This window comes from Vulpes lagopus, chromosome 1 (assembly GCF_018345385.1).
Source record: "Vulpes lagopus strain Blue_001 chromosome 1, ASM1834538v1, whole genome shotgun sequence".
Lineage (NCBI taxonomy): Eukaryota > Metazoa > Chordata > Mammalia > Carnivora > Canidae > Vulpes > Vulpes lagopus.
The window spans coordinates 138,503,687-138,530,298 of NC_054824.1; the positions used below are offsets into that span (position 1 = coordinate 138,503,687).

The window sequence follows — 26,612 nt, forward strand, 5'->3', positions numbered from 1 at the left end:
CGTATTTGTTCCCCTTCAGGTCAGGTGAGATGTTCCCACATTGCCCTTCTTCTGCATCTTCTGTTTTTCTATATCATGAACTCATTGCATGATCTTGTTTGCTAATTTATCTTTTCCACCTAACTGGGAGTGCTTCGAAAGCACTTGTGTTTTTATCTCTATATATCCATGTATAGTATGGTACCTGGCACATAATAGGTGCTAAATATCTATGTGATAAAATTTTATAGGCTTGCAGAGAAGGGAGGCCAAAACATTACTCTTTGAGGACAGTGAGAGATAATTACTAATTATGTACATGACTTGATCAAAGTTATGATACTGTGTAACTGAGAGGGAACACAAATCCTTCATGGTTCAAAATTTTCCATCCAGTATCAAATCTCTTATTCAGAGCAATCTATTTGATGCTATATCTTGTTTCCACCCATATAATTTGCCAAGTAAAGTTACCTGGTTTCCTATGCTCACAAGTTTGCCTTCATTTGATTACCAATAAAACATGAAGAGAAACAATTCTCAACATATAAAGATATCAATAAATAATCATTTAAACTAAATAATCATTTGAACTAAATAATAATCATTTGAACTAAATATACAGTCTACAAATGAGAACCTGATATTTATATTGTTGGTTTTGAGGAAAGGAACACTGTACTGTATTTCAAAAAAAAAAAAAAATTTGATATCCAATTGATATTAAACTAAAATTACATACAATAAGATTTTTAATTTTGAGCAAGTTACAATGAAATTTAAAGGACATAGCAAAACAAAGCATCCTAGGTCATTTTCTCAAATAACTCAAGTCTTTGAGAAATTCGGACTTCTCTGAAAAGTCTCCTCAAAGGATCCTGAATTCTAGAATGGACAGCAGGAATCTCTTGGGTTTTTTTTTTTTAATTAGTTAATGAATTTTTTAAAGATTTTATTTATTTGATAGAGATAGAAAAAAAGAGAGCACAAGTAGGGGGAGCAGGAAGGGAGAAGCAGGCTCCTCACCCAGCAGGGAGCCTGGTGTGGGGCTTTATCCCAGGACCCCTGCCTCAGGACCCCCGCTGAAGGCAGACACTTAACTAACTGAACCACCCAGACACCTCCTCTCTTGGCTTTTAAACATTGGAAACTGTGATCTGAAATCACAGTGAATACAACTTTAGGAGGGGGTCACTGAACTTCCTCCCCATCCTTTCAAAACCTCTCAGCACTTTGCTTCTTTTTTATAGTAATAACTAACTTCATAGATAACATAAATATTTGTGTATTTGCCTGAATTCTTTTTGAGTTGAAAATTTCTTAAAGGCTTGAACAGTGCTGTATTAATCTTTTATTTCTAGAGGACAAGCAAATTGCTTGGCAATGTAGGCATTTAAATTTTTTGCCGATCAAATTACATGCAATAGTTATTGCTAATGATTTATTACTAATTAAAAAATAACGTGTGTTTATTATGAAGGGTTGAACATCAGGACTTTGGTCAAAACATTTCTTATTATTCCATAATTACTTTACTATGGAAAAAAATCAAACCATACTTAATGTCTAATGCTTAGATATACTCATTTTAAAGATTAAATTAAAGCTTCAATTTATCCATATTTGGCACCTAATTAAATTAAATTAAGTTCCTTAATTTAATTTTTGAGTGAAATCTTCTTATGAAAGAATAGAATCAATACCTTTCAATATCCCTTTCATAGGTATCTTCTGTGGATTTGCAGATGCTAGACCCATTGGTTACTAAGATTGAAAATGTTGGCACTTAAGAAAAGCAATTATGCCTTTGGGTACAACATTCATTGGTATCAGATAATATCCCTAATTCTTGTCAGTTAATAAAGGGAATCTAAATTTTCAGAATTGATGTAGATTTGAAAGAAAAATAATTTTAAGATGAATGTAAGGAAGAAAAAAAACATGCAAATCCTTCAAACATTTCAGAGAAAAGCTCTTCAAAAACCTCAGTCAGTAGGATGACAAACAAATCTGCACAGAATTGAAAAAATATTCATTTCCTATATAAATTGTGAAATAAGTATCCTTAATAGGCATATTCTTCTCTAATTTGTACGATTTCAAAATGTACTAATATGAATTTCCCCTTGAGGGGCCATTAAATCAGCCAGACTGAGTTATAGTTATGTAGCTTGAGCAGATGAAAAGTAAATTATTGGGATTTTTACCTTCCTCAAACAGGATACCAATGGAAAATTATTAACCAATATTTTCATTAGAAAAGACAAGACATAAAATGATGGGAAATCGAATTGATAGTAATAAAGTGCTCTGTGTCTCCACTTTCAAACTTCTTCCTTTAAAGCTATTTTATTTATAGCCAGATAAAGGTACAATTTTAGCTGTCTGTTAGTGCAGAATGTCCAGTTAGCTTAATTTCAAATGATGGATGTACTTTATGGAAATCTAAAGAAATCATCATCATATTCTTCTTATTTCTTCCTCTTGAAAGAGCCATTTATAATTTATTCACATATATTGTCCTATTCAAGCTGTAGATGGGAGAGGCTGGTGAGCAAAGGTAGCTTTTTCAAATACCAAAGCATAGAAAGCTTAAACGATGATGAAAAGTAATGAACAACAGAGTGAATTTCTGATTTCACAAATGATATATTATACTGTTGAATTTTCCAGACTAGAGATTTCTCCTCTTCTGTAATTCATAGTGGGTTATGCAAAGTCACCAGCATTCCAGAAGCAAGATATTTAGAAAATGGATTTAGAGGATTCCTTCTAAAACTTTACAAAGTGATTATTTTCTCTTCAGAAGTAAGACCCAACTCCTTGAGGAAGTGCTTTCTGATTAACAATGCATAAATTTCCTGCACTGAAATCTTACTAATTGGTTTAACTGATGAAGTCTTGCTGAATTGTGGGACATTTAAAAATGAGTACATTTTATTCATTTCAGCAGCAGTATTCAGGCAGATACCTTATATCTTATTACATATAGGATAATATTTTATATACACAGTAGGACCTTGAATTAAAATTGCTTGATGAGCAAAATAGGAATTAGAGGATCATACCCCATGGAAGTGATGGTAGAAGATACTCAGACAAAGGGAATAAAGAGGATAAGGGATGAGGTGTATAGTCAAAATTGCTCACAATCTAGGCAACCAAGCAGCCATGAGGGGTCCAGAACTATGTGTTTTCCTTCTTCCATGAATTAACATTTGATGTGTTTTCAACAGTAATATGTTTCTAGACAAAAAGTCCTATAGCAGACTCTGGGAATTTCCAACTGATCCTTCAGAGTAGCTCTTTGCAGGAGTAAAGCAACGTTAAAAACATCTTTTCTGCTTTGAGAGAGGAAGAAAACTTGTTCCTAATTGTAGTATTTTTGCTCTTAGCATGATAAAAAGAAAATTGGATAGGAAGAATGAAATATGCCTGGATTTTTGGCTCTAACAATATTTTGACTCTTTGGATCTCAGTTTCCGCATTTACCGGATGAGACTGGTGAACAAACTTATATCTGTATCTAAAGTCTTTTCCAAATGCACCATTAACATGGTTAACCAATTCTGCAATAGAAGATCCAGACACTGGATCCAGACACTAAGTGAGCAAATGACCAAATAAGCATACAATCAACATCAGTTATATTATCCAGAGCAGAGCTTTTCAAATGCAGGTAGATATCCATTAGTGGATCCTGAAATCAACTTAATGTATTCCAGCCATCATTTATCAGGAAGAAATAGAATAGAATGAAAAATATGAGAGTACACAGTCAGAAGTAGGTACAAATACTGTTTCTCAAAGCTTGTATTATGGTAGCTTATAAGCTCTATATTTATGTGTATGCGTACTGGGTCATAATGTAAACATATTTCTTATTCTCCATAAACATCAATGATATTTGTCAGCCACTTATTTAGACTGTCTTTATTTGGTCTAAAAGAGAAAAGAGGCTCATACTCACCAATAGTGGGGTCGTGATAATCAGGAAACTGATGGCTAATAAACTGCATTGTCATTGCTGAAAAAAAAATAAATTCAATTTAATAAAAATTCACCAATTCATCAATAAGTTATTCACCAATGTAGTTCATCAGTCTTTTAATAAGATCTAGTAAGTGACTTATTTCTCTGAGTGACTAGTTTAATTATGCAACATGAACCACCAAATGATAGAGAAAATTCTAGAGGAGAAAAAAGGTTTTCTAGAAAGAAAATAATGCCAGATACTTCTCTGGAATAAATATATCAAAACTTTAAGTGTATTTTAATAAAAATTACATTGTAGTAAAAATAAGGCTCTTGGCATAATGAGAATATAAAGTAGCTATAGAATCCTTCTTGGCTTGCCTTGGTGTAAAAGTTGGTATTGGTTGAGAACCTTTTACTAAAGGTTCTATACATATTCTGGGACTTACTTATCTCCCTCATGTTTAAAATAAGGAGATAATCTCTGAGGCTCTATTAGTCATTAAAGGTACATGATTATATGAGTTTTTATCCTTAGCCAGCTTTTTCATTAAAATTGTTTGTCACTGGGATCCCTGGGTGGCGCAGCGGTTTGGCGCCTGCCTTTGGCCCAGGGCGCGATCCTGGAGACCCGGGATCGAATCCCACATCGGGCTCCCGGTGCATGGAGCCTGCTTCTCCCTCTGCCTATGTCTCTGCCCCTCTCTCTCTCTCTCTCTCTGTGACTATCATAAATAAAAAAATAAAAAATAAAAAAAATTTAAAAAAAATTGTTTGTCACTTTTATTTTGCTACTTAGGTCCTTTTATTAATTTTCATTACTTTTGGGGGATATTTCCTCCAAATTCTCCACATTCTTTTCCAATCAATAATTTTACAAAATATCCATAATTTTTCTATTATAGCTTCCTCATGTAAATGTCCATTATTAGGAGACAAATAGGATGCTGAATAAAGCAAGAAACTTGGAAAAAGACTTGTATATAGTAGTTCTCTTCCTTCCTTTGCCCTTGCTAGACCTGCATAGCCCAGTGATAGCAAGAATCCTAAGTCAAGTTGGTGAGAAACTCCCACTCATGATATTTGATCCCCCTGGACTGTCTTCAGCAAGAATCATTTTAAGTCTGATTGGTAAGAATTCCCCTACTCCTGTTAGTAATTATCCATCCACCATTGCCTGTCCCCCCATTCCTTGCCCATAAATCTCCACTTTTCCTTGTGTTTACTTGAGTCCGGGTCTATAATGAGTTCTCTTTAACCTTATTGCAATAGTTCCTGAATAAAATCTATTTTTACCATTTTACTGTCCAGCCCTGGTTTCTTTTAACAATGTGTTCATGCTCCAGCAAATGTTTAAAACAGAGAAGACAGTTAAATTCAGCAAACCTGCACAAGGCACTAGACTAAACCTGCTGAGAAATGCAAAGAAACAGAACCTGACCCAGTGATAAAGAATTTCTGTTTACACTTTAATAGTGTTGACTGCCTGTCTTTGCATTGACAAAGGAAGTCTTCATATGAAAGTATTTCTTAATTTGACAGTTTAGGGCAAATTTTTGAAATGAAAATTAACATTTCTTAGAGATGACTTAAAGAGTTAAATATTAAAAAAAAAAAAAGAGTTAAATATTTCAGGTAAACAAACTGAAAGCAACATGTTTATTAAGTAGATATCAAGGAAAATTTGGATTTTTTTTGGTGAGTTTTTAAAAGAGCAGTATCCTCTATCTCTTACTGCTTGGCTGGTTTACTCCCAACTAGAGTGCGGAGATTGGAGGCCTAGCCTCACAATGAACTTTTGGCTTGGCTAGTCAATCAACTAAATTTCAAAGACAGCTCAGACTTAGTAACTTTAGAACTAAAAGGAGATTACCCACTCTACTCAAAGTGAAGAGATATGTACCTATTCACTAAGTGACAAAAGCTTCATCATCCACCTTATGATAATCAATTATCTAGGCTAAAATCTTGAAGATGTCTTTGGACATTTCCCCTCTCATATCTTGCATAGTTTCCATGAATTTTTATTTTACCTCCAAAATATCTTTCAAAATGTCTTAATTGTGATATTACGCTAGTTTAGAATCTTTTATTTTAAATCCCTGTTGCCATGACTTAAAATTGATTTCTCTGGAGCTCTTTTCTTTAACTTCCATTAACTTCCACAGTGACACCAGAATCTTTTTTTTTTAATCTTTTTTTTTTTTTTACCAGTTATTCATATGTAAGCAACTGTTAGGATAAAGAATAAATGTGGTCCTTCATGGGTTCACTACATCTCTTCAGGCTTGACCTCTACCACTACTCAAACCCAGCTACTCTGTGTTCTCAGACTTAAAGAAGGAAGGACGTTCTACTCATGAGTATGCCTTTATCCTGTAGTGTAGCACAGACTTCACCTTCTCCTTCATTTTAATATCATACTAACAAAGGCTCTCCTTGACCAAACCTTCATTAGGCTCCTCTGAAGCCTCCTTCTAAACCAGGCCATGATTGTCAGGCATCCATGCTCATCTCTGCTTTGCTAAGTTTTAGCAGTACCCTACCAAGTCAGTTTAGAGAGAATTTTCCACATTGATATATGGTCACCCTTGATATCTGATCAAGTTCTTCATTTCCATCTGCCATGTTTACTTTGGCTGACCTTCAGCAAGAATCCTATTAAGTTCATTCAGCCAGAATCTCCCCTGATTTTCCATTCACTAATTTCCAACTTGCTCCTTGGCTATGCATTCCCACTTGTCCCTATATTTGGAATTGAGCCCATATCTATACTGAGGGAGTTCTTTTTCCCCTATTATAATTTTTGCTGAAATCTATTTTCACCACTTCACTGTCCAGCTCTGCTTTTCTTTAGCAATATGATAATATCTCCACGCAAGTGTCATACTATTCAATCAACATATTTAAATTCTTCATCAACCAGGAGCCAGTACATGATAGTCCTCAAAGTTCCCAAGAAGCATTAGAAAACACTATGTATAACTAGTGTTTAAGTTAATTTCTATAAACCTTGGAAAGAATTTTAAAGGTGAAGAAGTTTGGGACAAATTTAAGGAAGAATATATAAGCATTTTAAAAACTGATATATGTATTTGATATAACACTTGAGAATCACAAAACCAGTATCAGAAATAAATGAATCAAAGATTTACTTCTTCACTTATTTATAAGAATACCTAGCATATATTTAGATGATGGAGTTTGTGCTTTCATGGAAACCTGCTGCTTATTGTATAATTGAAAAAGCCCTTCAATTCTCAAATCCTCTGACCTACCACTGAGACAGAACCAAAGAAAAGAGAGCCAGCTGAGCTTTGTTCCAGAACTTCAAAAGATAATTTTTAGAAAGATTGATTTGTAAAAGTTTCTTTTGTGTTTTACAAAGTGGATGCCTGATGGGATATGTAAGAGCCAGTTCCCTTTGCGAAGATGACATGTAAAACAAACAATTTTTAAAAAATCTCGCCTAAACACATGTCAAATTCAATGTCGGAGATAAGTAATCTGCTAAATATCTATTGATTGTATTGGAGACTAAATTTTATTTATTTTATAATATACAGGTTTACATCCTTAAAATCTGGGGATTCTACTTTCTTTTGCCAAAGAGCTATTCTGGCAGAAACTCAATAATAGCTCCTCCTTTCTTTTTAGAGATTTTATTGTATCTTTATACAAAGGCTTTATAATGTCTTATACATTGGTTTTTAAGTATCTAATGAAAACGAAGGTTTTTGCTGCCTTCCCCAAATATACCTTCCTATACATACATGTACACAATATATTTTTTAAGATTTTATTTATTTATTCGTGAGAGACACACAGAGAGAGAGAGAGGCAGAGACACAGGCAGAGGGAGAAGCAGGCTCCATGCAGGAAGCCTGACATGGGACTCGACCCCGGGTCTCCAGGATCACGCACGGGGCTGAAGGCGGAACTAAACCGCTGAGCCACCCGGCTGCCCACCTGTACATAATATTAAGAGATATTGTCCTAGCGAATAATAAATTTCAGAAGTCAATCTTTTGGTTAAAAAGAGGACATCTATAAATATTGTGATTTAAGAGCATCTAAAAACCCCAACCTCACATCTACCTCTCAGGCATTCCTAATATTCAGTGTAGATACCCATTTCTTATTATGCATTTTGGTTTATTTTTAAGGATTTTATCCATTTATTCATGAGAGACACAAGGAGAGAGACAGAGACATAGGCAGAAGGAGAAGCAGGCTCCCTCCTATGGGGAGCAGGACGTGGGACTTGATCCCAGGATTCCAGGATCACACCCTGAGTCAAAGGCAGATACTACTGAGCCACCCAGTGGCTGTTTTGTTTTTGTTTTTGTTTTTGTCTTTGTTTTTTTGTTTTGTTTTGTTTTTTTAAGTATCCCTTGAGGAGTAGTATACAAAATTCCTAAACTTGAATGTGAACCAGTTTGATGGATCAGTTGACAAAAAATACACCTGGAAATCATGAAAAAATTATATGTTCAGAAAGACTTAGGAAAGGAGGGCAATATATTACCAGAAATAAATTTCACAAATATTATCCTAGAGTTATTCTGTATGACTTTGTTGTTCTGTAAAAGATTATGAGTCACTTTGGAAAATTTTGAAGAGGAACAATCTCATATTTTCCATACACTTTAGAAAAGTTGCTGCATCAACAGAGTCAGAACATTTTTCAGGGATTACCAAAAAAAAAAAAAATAGTCTTTCAATAATGGACAGGCTTGTTGTGAGTTTTTTTGTATATAAGTATTTATTTGAGGGATCCCTGGGTGGCGCAGCGGTTTGGCGCCTGCCTTTGGCCCAGGGCGCGATCCTGGAGACCCGGGATCGAATCCCACGTCGGGCTCCCGGTGCATGGAGCCTGCTTCTCTCCCTCTGCCTGTGTCTCTGCCTCTCTCTCTCTCTGTGACTATCATAAATAAATAAAAATTAAAAAAAAAAAGTATTTATTTGAAATAGTTAAGAAATATTCTACAAAGTACTGAAACTCTGGACAATATAAAGAGGTTTATTGTATTCAGAGATTCACTCAGAGTCAAAATCATTGCCAGTGTACATTTAGCAGTTGTCTCAGAGATAGTATTACTGAACTCGGCTGTAGGCTGTGTACATCAGCCAGAAATAAGAATGCTAAGGAGGAAATGGGATGGGATGATGGGAAGCAAGCACAAAAATCGGTTGTATCCCTTTAGGTATCTTAGAGCCCTTGATCAATATAGACTTGTGTGTATGAATTAGATAAATACTGGCATTGGACCACAGAATCTCTGTATCAAAGGGAGCCATTGGGGTAGTTATTATTTATTTTTATGAAGGTTATTGATTTGTATATGCTAATTTTAAACTCTCTACCTTCCTAAAGGATTTTATTATTTGAGCTATTTTTATCATACATTTTAGGAGTTTCTATCATATATATATACAAATAGAAACAGCTTCCACTTCTTGTTTCATAATTTATCTTGTTAATATTCATTGGTTAATTCATCTATCCAGGAAAGAATTAAATAGCAGTGCAGACAATGATCATTTTGACTTTTTTCTTGATCTCAGTGGGAACAACTTTTATTTTCACAGTAAAATACTGGCAGTAGTATTGTGATATATTACATATTTCATCATATTATGGAAGTAGTAATTGATTTCTGCTTTTTTGAAATCAATAAGGAATCAGTTGTACTTCTTCAAAGATTTGTTTTCAGTATAATGTAGATAATCACATGATTTTTCTCCTGAAAACCATTAATGGATAACATTTTTTGATGACTTATTTTAATAGCCATCCATATATTAAGCCAAATTTGCATCCAGGATTGAATCTATTTTGTCACAATGCCTTATTTTTCTTAATGTGGTATTAGAATATACTAATAAGTTATTTAGGATTTTCAAGTTCCTATCCATAAGTAATGTTTGTTTTCTTTGTTGGGTTATCTTCACCTGGATTAGTATCAATCCTATGTTTCCCTTATAAAATAATTTGGTAGATTTTCATTCATTTTCTATGCTCTGAAACAATATAGCATTGGAACCATATGGCTTTGAAGGTTTAGTAGAACCTATGAAACCATCCAGGCCAGTTGTCTTTTTCATAGAAGTAGTTCCTTGGTAACCTTTCTCTGCTTATTCTGTGCATATTTATCTATTCAAGTTTTCTAACTCTGCTGGGCACAGTTTTAGGAAACTATTATTCCAACAACTTTTCCATTTAGATTTTCAGTCTTTTCAAAGAAGTGTGCCTTGTGATGTTTTCAATTTCCTTTTTATTAGTACAGTTTCCTCCTTATAATTTTTTCCTGTCTCCATTATTTCTTTGTTTAAAGTAATCAGTTTGTCTATTTTGTAGATTGTTTTCAAAAGATTTTAATGCTTGTTTCATTGTGATTACTATGATTAATAATAATAATATCCATGGATTTTCTTTTTTTCCTTTGTTGCTTTTGTCTGTATTATTTCCCTGGTTGTTTTATTATTTCTTTGGTTTACTTTTTTCATTAACTCATTCATTTATTTTTATTCTTTTAAATTTTGTTGATAAACTTATTGTAGATATGAATTATCCTCTGATCTCTACTTTCTATCTTCTATATATTCTATATTCTTCTTCAGAAATTTATGATTTCTACTTGTATTTTTCCTTTCATGTATGAGTTGATAAGTAGGAAGCTCTTTTCAATTTCCAGCTGGTGGAGATTTTTTAATTTTATTTTTAATTTCAGTTTTATTGCCTTGTGATCAGAGAATATTACTTCTAATAACTGCACTTTAGGTAACTTACTAATATTTGGGGGTACTTAAAATATAATTAATGTGTTTAATAAAGCAAAATATATTGATAAGAAAGTAGTATTTGATAAATATATCAATAAGATTTATTATTTTTAACTGTTTCATATTCTTATATTTTGTCCACTGTTCTTTGTGCTGAGAATGATGTATATGTTCATGAATTATAGATAATTATAGTCTTATTTGGTGTATAAGTATTGTCACCAGTAATATCTTTGCTGTGGTTTGTGGCTTTTATTATTTAAAAAGTGTCTTTCCTCATCTCATGTAATTATTTTTGTCTTTTTTGTCTGATACCAACATTATAATTACTGCTTTGTTTCTAATTTGCCTAGTTTATCTTTGCCAATTATTTTGCTTTTAAATCATTTCATTTTAGGTGGGTTTACTGTATACTACATTATACTACATAGTGTTGGATATTGTTCAAGAGGCAATTTGGAAATTGTTTTCTTTTAATAGGCAAGTTTAGTTATTCACACCTACCTATTCTTATGTTCCTCCATGTTTTTTCATGGCTTGATAGCTCATTTTGTTTTAGCACCACATAATATTCCACTGTCTGGATATACCACAGTTTGCTTATTTATTCACCTATTGAAGGACATCTTCATTGCTTCCAAATTTTGGTAATTATGAACAAGGCTATTATAAACATCATTTGCAAGTTCTTTTGTGGCTGTAAGTTTTCTTTTTTTTTTTTTGAATATTTTATTTATTTATTAATGAGAGACAGAGAGAGAGGCAGAGACATAGGCAGAGGGAGAAGCATGGTCCCTGCAGGGAGCCCGATGTGGGACCTGATCCCAGGACCCCAAGATCATTCCCTGAGCCAAAGGCAGATGCTCAACCACTGAGCCACCCAAGTGCCCTGTGGTTCTAAGTTTTCAATTCCTTTGGATAGATACCAAGAAATATGATTGCTAGATATGTTTATATCAAATATGTTTTAGTTTTCTAAGAAACTGCCTAACTGTCCTCCAAAGTGCCTGTACCACTTTGCATTCCCAGCAGAAATGAATGAAAGTTTCTTTATTTGAACTTTAGCTCCATATCTTTGCCAACATTTGGTATTGTCAATAGTTTTGATTCTGACCATTCTAATTGGTATGGAATGGTGCTTTGTTGTTTTAATTCATATTTCCCTGATGACGTATCATGTGGCACACATTTTTATATGCTTAATTGCCGTGTAGATTTTTTTTCTTCAGCAAGGTGTCTGCTAAAGTCTTCAGCCATTTTTAACTCATGCTGTTTGCTTATTGTAGGTTTTATGAGTTTGTTGTATATTTTGAATGTCCCTTTCTTTCTTCCTTTCTTCCTTCCTTCTTTTTTTTTTTTCTTTTTTTCTTTTTTTAGAGAGAGAACACACAAGTAAGGGTGGGAAGGAGGGGCAGAGGGAGAGGGAGAGAGAATCTTAAGCAGGCTCTACACCCAGCATATAGTCCACGCAGGGCTCAAACACATGGCCCTGAGATCATGACCTGAGCGAAAATTAAGAGTCAGATGTTTAACTGATTGAACCACCCAGATGCTCCTGCATAAGTCTTTTATCAGATGTGTCTTTTGAAAAGAGTTTCTCCTAGTCTATAACTTCTCTTCTAATTCTTTTGATATTGTCTTTAGGAGAAGAGAAGTTTTTAGTTTTTTTTTTAAGATTTTATTTATTCATGAGAGACACAGAGGCAGAGACATAGGCAGAGGGAGAAGCCTGATGTGGGACTCTATCCCAGGCCCCAGGAACACAATCTGAGCCAAAAGCAGATGCTCAACCGCTGAGCCACCTGGGTATCCAGAAGTTTTTAATTTTAATAAAGTCCAGCTTCTTATTTTTTTTCTGCCTTATGCCAAGATATTGAATCTCAAAAGACATTGCCATACCCAAGGTCTTCTGTTTTCTCTTATGTTATCTTCTAGGATTTTATAGGTTTTTATTCTACATTTATGTCTATGATTTATTTTGAGTTAATTTTTGATCTGTATAAGGTCTATGTCAAGAATCAGTTTTTTGTATGTGAATCTTCACTTTTTTCAGCACTGTTTATTAAAGAGCCTATCTTTGCTCCATTATATTGCCTTTACTTCCTTGTCAAAGATCAGTTCATCATACTTATGGGGCCATGAGGCTGAGATGTATTTCAGGAAGGAAAGGAAATGGATTTTGTTGAACACATAGTAATCTGTAGTATATGGAGTAAAAGATCATCAGAAGTAAATGTGAAAATGTCAAATGAAGAAAAATAAAATGTCACCCTTTTCACCCCCCCCAAAGAATAATCAATCATTCCCTGAAAAACTAAGGTCTTAATGTTACTATTTTTCTTTCTAATTTCCATGAAAGATGTTTCTACATTTTTTAAAAATAAAACATCTTTAAAGATGAACACCTCAAGGAATTATCAAAAAAAAAAAAATCCACACCTGTTTCACTTCTTACAAGTTGAAGCAGTCTACATGGTGGAAATCTACGTAGAACTTTGTACATTTTAAAATTAATTCTCTAGCTAGGAGTATTTCTGAAATGATGGGTAAAGGTTTTTTGTTTTGTTTTGTTTTGTTTTGTTTTTCAGCTTAATTCTGTGGTCATCATGAAAAATCTGGGACAGGAGATAGTGATGGGAGGTTTGTCACGCTCATGCACATCAGCACTTCTCCTTAAATTAGTTTGTCTTTCACTGGCTTTATGAATACAAAGAAAGAGTGGAGTGCATACAGGTAGACATTTAAAAATTAGAAACACTGAGTCATCCATTGTAATCTTAGTAAAAGTAATTAGGGATAGAAATAAAGAATATTTGGTGGACTTGTACTCTGTCTTTTTGATTTCTAAGATTATTACAGTTAGCGGATGACCTTTGCTAGCAAATAAGATACTTCCCCTCTCCCCACTATTGAAATGGACATTAACTTAATATTAAGCTACAGATCAGGAAGTACCTGATGGATTTTGTATCAAAGACGCTTTTCTGTTACTAGTGGTCATCCCATTAACATATGTTATGTAAATGTAGTGATTGCTTAGACTTTATAAAATATTCATTAAATACATACAATAAATAATAGGCAATTGCATCTTCAATGTTCATACAAGAGTATGGTAAGAGATGAAATATAATCATTTTTTTAAAAAACAAACCCATTTTGATTCGACTCCTCTTTTTTCATGCATATGTTCCTTATTTAAATTTTCATTTTATTATTCAGATATTCCAATAATTTACTCTTTCATTTTAAAGTTAAATTTATATCAACTGCTTCTTGTTTTGCATAATTCAGTATTAAACCATCAAATTTACCTACATGAAAAATCTGACAATATTATATTCACCTTGCTTGGAATGTCAGAGGTATTTGCCCCAAGGCAGAGACTAGCAGTTATGAAAAAGAGAATTTATAGAAAGGAGTAATTTTCTACAAATTTTTTAAAAGATTAAAATATTGCATAAAATCACACTACTTTATTATTACTCTCCTCAGCTTCCCGACCCCCAAAGGAGTTTAATATTTATGGGAAGTACTGAACTGAAACTTTGGAGAATGATATAATCTAATTACACAGAGATGGAGGTTGACAAGTCAATGCTTTCCCTTTGGGATATTGAAGCCTGTCAGTGGAGTAGGGAAGATGACGGGAATCTGGTCAGGTCACTAAGACATACTGCCATTTGTCTCTTGGTTTGTTGTGGTACCTTAATAAAATTACTTAAACTTTCTATGTAATTTTTCTTATCTACAAAATGAGAGGAAGACAGAAAGACAACTTAAAAATGCATCCAGATTAAGCATTCTGCAATACATCTTCATTTTATTCTCACTACCATCATTTGTTCTCTGTCCATTTAGGATCGTGTTCTGTTATCTCTATTCTAATTTTGTCTTCTATTGAGTCATTGTCATATGTTCCAGCCATACACTTCTTGAGGGTTTTTCAAGCCTCTCCAGCCATGACCCTTTCCAGGGAAGTCTTTGCTGGTGCTATTTCCTTTGCTGAAATGCTCTATGCCCAGATAACTGCTTGGTTTGCCTGTCTCAGATTATCAAACACATATGACCTCCTTTGGGAGGTGCTCTCTCACCAATGAATTTAAATCAAAACCCATTCCTCCTCACTAGAACTCCCTATGCTCCCTTCCTGATACTCATTCATTCTATTCAAAAATATTTATTATGGACCAGACACTGCTTTATATAATGTGCCACATCCTGCTTTCAGGTGCTTCAGACACAGCATTTAGGAAAATGGACTTCTGCCCCTTAGGGTCTTACATTCTAGAAGGTGGAAAATTGGAGAGAGATACAAAAATAAAAATGCCACACATTTGCATATACATCAACAGTCTGTTAATGGTGACAACTACTACTATAGAAAAAGTAAAATTATTATAGGATTATGTTAAAATATAAAAATATGTTACATTAGGATGGACTTCTGTGAAAAAAAATTAATGGAAATATAATTCCCAGGAAAAATAGGAACAATGTCACATTTTTAACTACTAGGAAACTTGTTCATGTAGTTTTTAAAAAGAGAATGTCTTTTATGCCTCAATGGATATATTTATTAGTAATATATCATTATTTAAAACATCATTGCTTAAAGTAAGCTGAGAATTATATCCTATAAAAAATTTAAATTTAGGATAAAATTTTTAGATATCAATCTAAAAGTATACAAGTTGAGGGCACAGGGTGGCTCAGTCGGTTAAGCATCCAACTCTTGATTTTGGCTCAGGTCATGGTCTTAGGGTCATGAGATGGAGCCCAGTATCCAGCATTATGCTAAGCCTGGAGTCTGTTTGAGATTCTCTCTCTCTCCCTCTCCATCTGCCCATCCCCCCACTTGCATGCTCTGAATAAATACATAAATACACAAATAAAATCTTTTTAAAAAGTGTACAAGTTGAGTACTTAATCCTTCAAAATTCCTTCATGGAATAATATAATAAAAATGTTTTAACATCTGTATTAACTTGATCAGGGTCACAGATCTATCATGGAATCAAGTTGGTTGGTCCATAGAACTCACCCCAAAGCCAGAGCTTTCCATTGTACTAATTGCTTCTTATTAATTCCCCTCTCTTTCTCTTTCTCTCTCTCTCTCTCTCTCTCTCTCTCTCTCTTGGTTTCATTTATCTTGGTTTTTGAGAGAGGTTAGGGAAGGGAAGAGGGAGAGAGAAAGAATCTCAAGCATGACCATGCCCAGCTCAGAGCTCCACACAAGGCTTGATCTCACAACCCTGAGATCATGACCTGAGCTGAAATCGAAAGTCAGCACTTAACTGAGGCTCCTCTAATTCCTCGCTCTTAACTGAAAATGTGTGCTCTCTCATGAGTGGGCCATTTGCTGAATAATAGCATGGATATGTGAGAAATATTTTTATTTTTGAATGGATAAATAAGTGAATAAGTCTAAAATTATCTCCTGATTTAAACTAAGGTGAAAATGGTTCATAGTTCTATTATTTTTGCACTAGAACTCCCAGTTACAAACATTTTATAAAATTCACTGAGTCAAGGGGTCAGAAACAGCCTCATGAAAAGCCATAGCATGAGGTATTTCTCAAGGAGGTCAGGCCATCCTGTAGAGTACTTGAGGTGGCTCTCAACCTGGAATGCTCCAAACAGGAATAAACAGGATCCTTTTAAGGTCAAGGTAATATGGAAGTATTAGTAACAGCAATATAAGAGGGTCTTTATGGAGTTTACAAAGCATCCAAAGATTTTTCTTTTCTTCTTTGAAGCTTTTAATACTGAAGAGTTTAAACTGTTGGGTAGACTGAAAAGAATACTGACTCAGAAATCAGGTGAGAGCACTCATCTTGACTCTGATGCCACCATTCTTTTTCACCAATTCATATATCTCTAACATGAATGGGGGTCTCCTGTTCATCTCTAACATGATAAGGTTCTCCTCATCTCCTGTTCTTTCTTTTTTTTTTCTCCTGTTCTTTCTAGGGCTACTAAAGTTTCTAAATTTTTACAAAATCAGCATTTAGAAAGTGGAATTCAGCAATGGGAATTTAGTGCCTTCTAAATCAAAAGTATAATTTGACACATTTATATGAGGATTCAAGAAGCTCAGTAACCCAGATGAATGCCAAACCTATGCCTACAAGATCTGGATTTTCTCCACTAATTATTATATTCTTAAACTAGAGCCATCATAGTTCAAAGGCAGACAGGTAATCTGAGAATATAATTTAAATTTTCATTTAGTTATAAAACATGTATTGCAAGTCTGATATATTTCCCTGTGCCCATACATCTGTGGATATAGGATAAAGATGGTTGAGAGGGAAGATTTGAGATCTGGAGGTTAAGGAGTAGATTAGAAAATGGTATCATTTGAGGGCACCTGGGTGGCTCAGTCATGTAAGCATCTGACTCTTCAACTTAGCTCATGTTTTGATCTCAAAGTCATGAGTCAAGCCCCACATGCCCAGGATGGTGCCTATATAAGGAAGAAGAAAGAAAGAAAAGAAAGAAAGAAAGAAAGAAAGAAAGAAAGAAAAGAAGAAAGAAAGAAAGAAAGAAGAAAGAAGAAAGAAAGAAAGAAAGAAAGAAAGAAAGAAAGAAAGAAAGAAAGAAAGAAAGAAAGAAAGAAAGAAAAAGACACCATGTGGTTGGGGGAATGGCACTAAACCAGGGAAATGAATGGGAGAGGCAACCTTGCAGTTCTCCATTTCCTTGAGGGTTTCCTCTTCCATGTAGTACTTCCCTTCCCTTCCCCTTTTCTTCTTCTCCCCATAAAGTATCTGCCAACAGAGAGAAATGGTGCTTTCTAGGACATTAAAAATTCTATTTATCTTCACTGACTGATTTTCAAGGATGATTGATGGGACAAAAAAAGAAGTGATGGATATTAAAACTCAATATTACCAGTCATTCCTTTTTGCTCTATTCTGACGGATTATTTTGTACTCAATGAAACAAAGAAGAAAAATAGACATTTTCACCAGTCATTTCCCAAGTATTTTATCATTTAGGATAAACTTCATCTCTTTAAGTAAATTAAATACTATTGATGCTGTATACACATGTACTAACATAGGTAAATATATCTTTATCCCTAATTCTATTCTTAGAGTATAATAATTAATGGAGACAATTATTGGAGTCTGATTCATGTGAATGGGTAATGGTAACCAGAAACTCTTAAAGTGCTCAGATTTTAGAATATATTTGGTTTGCCATGGGAGTTATAATAGATGTTAATATCTAGTCTATATCTTAATATTCTTATTATTTGCCACAGTAAGAATTTACTCTGTCTTGACACCTTGATTCTGCAGTCAAAGCATTTCCTGGGATTTCATCATGTTAGTAACTGATAGACATCATACATCTTGGGACTGAAGGCTTTTCTTTCATAGCTTTGGAAGATTCCCAAAGCAAAAAATACCTGTGATTTATAGTACTATAATATTTTCATATTTGCTAAGAATTTTTCTTTTTTTGGTGAATCTCCATCTTATTTCTAGGAATTGTGTACTACTCTGAAGACTAAGTCATAGGCCGCTAATGAGGTTCAGGACACACTACCCCAAAATATGGCATGGTGGCATATTGAATATTAAAGTGAAGGAATGGGGGATCCCTGGGTGGCGCAGCGGTTTGGCGCCTGCCTTTGGCCCAGGGCGCGATCCTGGAGACCCGGGATCGAATCCCACATCAGGCTCCCGGTGCATGGAGCCTGCTTCTCCCTCTGCCTGTATCTCTGCCTCTCTCTCTGTGTGTGTGTGACTATCATAAATTAAAAAAAAAAAAAAAAATTTAAAGTGAAGGAATGTGAGAAACAGCAGGTATAAGAAAGATTCTCAGTCTCCCTTGAAGCAGGTCATAAAGCCCTCATGTGAAGGCTGTCCTCCTATACTTAGAGGAAAAGAGTTGAAGAAGGAGGGATGCTGAGAGAATCAAAACAAACTGGCCTTAATAAGTCCCCCCACCTACAGCTCCCCCATTTACCACCCTTAGGTCGTATCCTTTTGTCCTATCACATTTTTTTGTAACTTTCCACTCTTCCTCCAACCTATAAAAATAATTAGGCTTACCCACTTCTTCAGGTCTTCATTTCCTTGTGAAGACTCCAATGTCATGTAAAACTTAAATAAATGTATATACTTTCTCTTATGAATCTGCTGTGAGTCCAACTTACAGGGCTCCAATTCGGGGACCTAAGATGGCTAGAGGAAGAGATGTTTCCTCTCCTACACTAGTTAGCTGCTTGCCTTACAAAGAAGGACATTGGAGTGTATGGATTATTTTCTCTTGCCCCATTATAGCTCCCTTCTTTCTAACTGAAAGTTCCCTTTTAATGCCTTAAATGACTCTGGATTCCAGGACTTTCTTCTTAAAACATTATCAATTTCTATCAGTTTTTATAGTCAGTCCTTCATGATACAATAGATGCTTCAGCCAGGGAGAAAAGCTCTGGAAAGGGAAGATGGGTGATACACTGAATAAGAGGCACACTTTTTCTGTGGCCTCACCCAGATCATCATTACATTAATAATTTTACATTAATAATGCTAATAATTATAACAACCTTTATAACACTGCACATTTTTTTTTAATGATAGTCACACAGAGAGAGAGAGAGAGAGAGGCAGAGACACAGGCAGAGGGAGAAGCAGGCTCCATGCACCGGGAGCCCGACGTGGGGTTCGATCCTGTGTCTCCAGGATCGCGCCCTGGGCCAAAGGCAGGCGCCAAACCGCTGCGCCACCCAGGGATCCCCACACTACACATTTTTAAAAATATGCTATATACTTTTAAGGACATCTTTTGGTTTATACAGTATTTTAAGCTATACACTTTTTTTCACAACAGATACGAAATGACATAAATCTAAAAGTAAAGGCTAATAGACCAGGTATCAGAAGGAAGATTTAGGGCAATCCTGACAGGATAGAATGATGGAACAAACTCAGAAATATGAAAAGTATCAGATTAATGCAAAAGTCTTACATCTTAGTTAGAATAATCAATTTTACAGTTACAAAAGCATAGAATGAGTTGGACCTGGTACAACATCTGTTCAAATGAAAAATGACATGGAGGTTAGGATTAGGTCTACATAATTATGACTCAAGATAAAATTTAAAGTAGATGCACAGTTTAGGGCAGATTGTGACTACACTATTAAATCTCAACATGTTGCTGGTTGATTCTTTATACTGGATTTGTGATGGTGACATGAATAAATCCACTGGCTGGATTCAGCACTCATCCAGCCTCCATGATAAACATGCTTCCATCCCAACAGAACTCTGAAATGAAGTCTGCCTGCAACTGGGGCTTCAGAGGCTTTCAAACACCTGATGGGTCAGGAGACCAAAAGCACAGTGATGCAGACAACACAGGTGCTTACTCTGTTGACATTTACAGAACTGAATCATGCTAATTTTGTCTACAGAAGTGGTTCTCAAAATACATTCAAAGAACTGAGGGATCTGAGAGGCCTTTTTGCAAGGGTTAATGAAGTTCTATATCTTCCATCTCTGTATCTGTATGAAACTGAATTTTTTTCATAAACAACCAAAACAACATACTGCAGTTTATTGAATACAGAAGCAGATAGGTAACTCCAACTGTCTTTTAAGCTAGATTATCTTTGGAAATTTTAAAATATGTAAAATACTGTCATTCTCCTCAAATTTTTTGGTTGTTCTGGAAAATATGGGTATAAAATATCATTTCTTGGGGCACCTGGGTGGCTTAGTTGGCTGACTTCAGCTCAGGTCATAATCAAAGGTTCCTTGGATTGAGTCCTGCATGGGGTTCTCTTCACAGTGAGGAGTCTGCTTCTCCCTTACATGCTCCCTCTGTGCATTCTCTCTCTCTTTCTCAAATAAATAAATAAAAAAATACATAAAATAGTTTTAAAATGTTATTTCTTGAAATATTTTCTAATCTTTTTATTTTATTTTATTTTTTTATTTATTTATGATAGTCACAGAGAGAGAGAGAGAGAGGCAGAGACACAGGCAGAGGGAGAAGCAGGCTCCATGCACCGGGAGCCCGATGTGGGATTCGATCCTGGGTCTCCAGGATCGCGCCCTGGGCCAAAGGCAGGCGCCAAACCGCTGCGCCACCCAGGGATCCCCTTGAAATATTTTTTAAATTAATATTTACTATAACTTTTTAATGCATTGCTTTAGTTCTATAAAATTTTAGTTTTAATTCATAATATGCTACATAGCAATAGAAATAATCCATAAAATCAAAAATTTGGGGGGTCCTCAATAATTGTCAAGTGAATGAAATGATTTTAAGATCAAAATGTTTGAGTACCACTCATCTAGAATAAAACCTCAGCCTTGGTTAAATAAAGGCAGTTGAAAAAAACTATGATTATTCATATATCAAATAATAATATTTTAAAGCCTATAATTAAAAATTAAACAATAGGGCTTTTGGGGCAAGATGGTGGAGGAGTAGGCTCCCCAAGTCACCCAGCCCCACCAACTTACCTAGATAACCTTCAAAACACCCTGAACACCTACGGATTCGACCTGAGATTTAAAGCGAGAACAGCCGGACCCTACAGAGAGAAGGGTTTTCGCTTCTTTTTTTTTTTTTTTTTTTTAAAGATTCTATTTATTTATTCATGAGAGAGAGAGAGAGAGAGGCAGAGGCACAGGCAGAGGGAGAAGCAGGCTCCATGCAGGGAGCCCCACATGGGACTCGATCCCGGGTCTCCAGGATCACACCCTGGGCTGAAGGCGGCGCTAAACCACTGAGCCACCCAGACTGCCCCAGGGTTTTCGCTTCTAACAAGGTGGGAAGGTGGGGAAAAATAAAGAAGAGTCCGGTGGGGGAGGGCCCGCGAGGAGCCGGGCTGAGGCCGCGGCCAGAGCCTCCAGCTCGGGAGAGCCCAGCCCGGAGACGCGGGGACTTTAAAGATCCGCCCGGATTCTCCCCGGACCGAAAGGCGCTCGCAGGGAGCTCGGGCGGGATCCCAGGAGGGGCAGCGGAGCCCCCAGCCTCCCGGGATCACTAACAGGAGGTGCGCCCAGGGGACAGCGCCCCACACCCCGCCGAGCTCGGGAAAGGGCTGGAGCGCCCCGGCGGGGCCTCGGGAGAAGCTCCGGGGGAGGGGGGGCTCCGGGGGAGGGGGCTGCGCCCTGCTGCCTTCGGGAGCCGAGGCCCGGGAGCGCGAGTCCAGTGGCGCAGGCCCCAGACCCAGGGCGCGGGGGACACAGCCCAGGGTCCTGCTCCCCCCGGGACAGGCGGAGGCGGGGAGGGCCCAGGACAGCGAGGACGCTCCTGCCAGGGGCCCCGAGCTGTGCAGATCGGCGCCCCCGCCCCATGAGCATCCAGGCCGGTGCGGACTAGGACTAGGAGCTGCAGGAGTTACTGCGGGAGCTGACTCCAGGGCTGGGGAGCTGGCCACCGCCAGTGTGGTCGTTCCTCCTGGTGTCACCTTGTGCCTGGGATGGGGCAGGGCCCCAGGGAACAAGGGCCTCACGGGGTCAGCAGCTCCCCCAGGTGCACACACCTGAGAATCAGCACAGCAGGCCTTTCCCCCAGAAGACCAGCTGGAAGGACAGGGGAAGAGAAAGTTCTGGACCCAGCAGCGCTGGAAAGCTCCAGGGAAAGTCGAGGGATTTACAGTGTATAGAGCTAGAGGGTACTCATCCTTTTTTTTTTCTTTTTCCAATACAACTCGTTTTTTATATCAGACTATAAATTTCCAATATGTTTTTCTCTTTTCCCACCTTAACTACAATATTTTCAACGTGGATGGAACTGGAGGGTATTACCACCTCTTCATTTTTAAGTTTTTTCCTCTTGACATCCATATTTCTACAATTACAGGTCTTAGATATATTGTCCACTTCTAGATTCCTTTTTACATACTCAACTTAATTCTGGGAGATATACAATATATGTTTTTGGTTTTGTGTTTGTTTTCTCTGCCTCATGTTGTTCTACAATGGTGGAAGTTAATACCTTCTAAAACATGATCAGCATGCACGCAGAAACAAGTGGCAAACCATGCTGGTTCATTCTGTGACATTATATTCTCTCTTCATTCCCATTCTGCCCCCCTCCTTTATCTCATTTACATTTTGGTGCTCAATGATGGGGCCCTCTACAAGTATTGTTTTTATAAACTTGGGACTGAGCATCTTCTAACATACAGAACTTAATATACTCAGAACCAAGAGGATTTACCCTCTAGGAACCCTCAGGTAGACTACATTCCCCCTCCACTACAACTTCGTCACCACCACCATCTCCCAATTCCCAGTCCCCTCCCTTTATTTATTTATGTATTTATGTATTTATTTATTTATTTATTTATTTATTTATTTATTTATTTATGATACCTGTATGATCCAGTAGATCTATTTACCATGTATGGACATTGCCCTGCACACTTTAGACACTTTAATTCATTTAATTCTCTCATTCCTACAAGTACTGCTATTACTACCATTATTTCCTATTTTATGTGGGAAGAAACTGAGATACTACTTTTCACACAGCCATAGTGGTGGAGCTTGGCTCTGCACATGGGCAGGCTGATTCTGGAATGCTGTCTTTTAACCAATGTGAGATCAGCTCCTAGAATGTACCTGTCAACATGTATTAGTCCACTGAGACTTTTTTTCTAAAACTTGGGTAGATTTGATGGTTTTACATGGAAAACATTGATGGTGAAAATTATTAGAACAGAGGGATAGGTTGGATTGGTGGAATAAATATCAGAGAAAGATCAGAGAAAACCACTTTATAACCGCTTTTTTTATAATTACAGCTTTTCAGGGATTTAGAAAGTGAGCTGCTCTGTTTTCTTGTATGTACATATATCTTTGACTTAGGGGCTGTATGGTGAAGAATGTGTAAAGCATCTTCCTATCATTTTTAAGCAGTTTCTGTTTCACTCTGCACTGAACAAAATGGCTAAACTAGAAGGAAGAACTCACCACAAAAAGAATCAGAAACAGTACTCACTGCTACAGAGTTATAGAATTTGGACTACAATTCCATGTCAGAAAGCCAATTCAGAAAAACAATTATAAAGCTACTGGTGGGGAATCCCTGGGTGGCTCAGTGGTTTAGTGCCTGCCCTCAGCCCAGCGAGTGGGCTGGAGTCCTGGGATTGAGTCCCACATTGGGCTCCTTGTGTGGAACCTGCTTTTCCCTCTGCCTGTGTCTCTGCCTCTCTTTCTCTCTCTGTGTGTCTTTCATGAATTAATAAATAAAATCTTTTTTTAAAAAAAAAGCTACTGGTTGCTCTGGAAAAAAGCATAAAGGATTCAAGAGACTTCATGACTGTAGAATTTAATCTAATCAGGTCGAAACTAAAAATCAACTAAATGAGATGCAATCCAAACTAGAGGTCCTAATGATGAGGGTTAATGAGGTGGAAGAAAGAGTGACATAGAAGTCAAATTGATGACAAGGAACAAACTGAGGAAAAAAGGAAAAACAATTAAGAGACCATGAGGAATGGTTAAGGAAAATAAATGATAGCCTCAGAAGGAAAAATCTACATATAATTGGGGTTCCAGAGAGCACTGAGAGGGCCAGAGGGCCAGAAAGCATATCTGAACAAATCATAGCTAAGAACTTCCCTAATTTGGGGAGGGAAACAGGCATTCAGATACAGGAGATAGAGAGGTTCCCCCCAAAATCAATAAAAACCATTCAACACCTTGACATTTAATAGTGAAACTTGCAAATTCCAAAGATAAAGAGAAAATCCTTAAAGCAGTGAGAGACAAGAGATCCCCCATCCCTTATAGGGGGAGAAATATTAGATTAACAGCACATGTCTCCGCAGAGACCTGGCAGGCTACAAAGGCTGGCAGGATATATACAGGGCACTAAATTAGAAGAAAACACAGACAAGAATACTCTATCCAGCAAGGCTCTCATTTAGAATAGAAGGAGAGATAAAGAGCTTCCAAGATAGGCAGAAAATGAAAGAATAGGTGACCACCAAACCAGCTCTGCAAGAATTATTAAGGTACATGATACTGTACATAGAAAACCCAAAAGACTCCACCCCAAGATTGCTAGAACTCCTACAGCAATTGGCAATATGGCAGGATACAAAATCAATGCCCAGAAGTCAGTGGAATTTCTATCCACTAACAATGAAACTGAAGAAAGAGAAATTAAGGAGTCAATCCCATTTACAATTGCACCCAAAAGCATAAGATACCTAGGAATAAACCTAACCAAAGAGGTAAAGGATCTATACCCTAAAAACTACAGAACACTTCTGAGAGAAATTGAGGAAGACACAAAGAGATGGAAAATTATTCCATGCTCATAGATTGGAAGAATATTGTGAAAATGTCAATTCTACCCAGGGAAATGTACACATTTAATGCAATCCCTATCAAAATACCATGGACTTTCTTCAGAGAGTTGGAACAAATAATCTCAAGATTTGTGTGGAATCAGAAAAGACCCCGAACAGCCAGGGGAATATTGAAAAGGAAAACCAGAGCTGGGGGCATCACAATGCCAGATTTCAAGTTGTACTATAAAGTTGTGATCATCAAGACAGTCTGGTACTGGCACAAAAAGAGACACATAGATTAGTAGAACAGAATAGAGAACCCAGAAATAGGCCCTCAATTCTATGGTCAACTAATATTCGACGAAGCAGGAAAGACTATCCACTGGAAGAAGGACAGTCTCTTCAATAAATGGTGCTGGGAAAATTGGACAGCCACATGCAGTAGAATGAAACTAGACCATTCTCTTGCACCATACACAAAGATAAACTCAAAATGGATGAAAGATCTAAATGTGAGACAAGAATCCATCAAAATCCTAGAGGAGAACACAGGCAACACCCTTTTTGAACTTGGTCACAGTAACTTCTTGCAAGATACATCTATGAAGGCAAGGGAAACAAAAACAAAAATGAACTATCGGGACTTCATCAAGATAAAAATCTTCTGCACAGCAAAGGATACAGTCAACAAAACTAAAAGACAACCTACAGAATGGGAGAAGATATTTGCAAATGACATATCGGATAAAGGGCTAGTTTCCAAGATCTATAAAGAACTTATTAAAGTCAACACCAAAGAAACAAACAATCCAATCATGAAATGGGCAAAAGAGATGAAGAGAAATCTCACAGAGGAAGACATAGACATGGCCAACAAGCACATGAGAAAATGCTCTGTATCACTTGCCATCAGGGAAATACAAATCCAAACCACAATGAGATACCACCTCACACCAGTGAGGATGGGGAAAATTAACAAGGCAGGAAACAACAAATGTTGGAGAGGATGTGGAGAAAGGGGAACTCTCTTGCACTGTTGGTGGGAATGTGAACTGTGCAGCCACTCTAGAAAACTGTGTGGAGGTTCCTCAAATTGTTAAAAATAGAACTGCCCTACAACCCAGCAATTGCATTGCTGGGGATTTACCCAAAAGATACAGATGCAGTGAAACAGCAGGACACCTCCACCCTGATGTTTCTAGCAGCAATGTCCACAATAGCCAAACTGTGGAAGGAGCCTCAGTGTCCATCAAAAGATGAATGGATAAAGAAGATGTGGTTTATGTATACAATGGAATATTACTCAGCCATTAGAAATGACAAATACCCACCATTTGCTTCAACGTGGATGGAACTGGAGGGTATTATGCTGAGTTAAATAAGTAAATCAGAGAAGGACAAACATTATATGGTCTCATTCATTTGGGGAACATAAAAAACAGTGAAAGGGAATAAAGGGGAAAGGAGAGAAAATGAGTGGGAAATATCAGTGAAGGTGATAGAACATGAGAGACACCTAACTCTGGGAAACAAACAAGGGGAAGTGGAAAGGGAGGTGGGTGGGGGGTTGGGGTGACTGGGTGATTGGCAC

At 36.7% G+C, this 26,612-nt stretch overlaps 1 protein-coding gene across 1 annotated transcript in view; it reads right to left on the reverse strand.

Annotated features, from left to right (window-relative positions):
- Positions 1 to 26,612, reverse strand: part of RIT2 (Ras like without CAAX 2) — a 390,011-nt gene that overhangs the window by 302,339 nt on the left and 61,060 nt on the right. Inside the window, exon 2 of the mRNA XM_041765099.1 lies at positions 3,950 to 4,006. Coding sequence (XP_041621033.1) covers positions 3,950 to 4,006 — 57 coding nt within the window. The remainder of the gene's footprint in view (positions 1 to 3,949; positions 4,007 to 26,612) is intronic.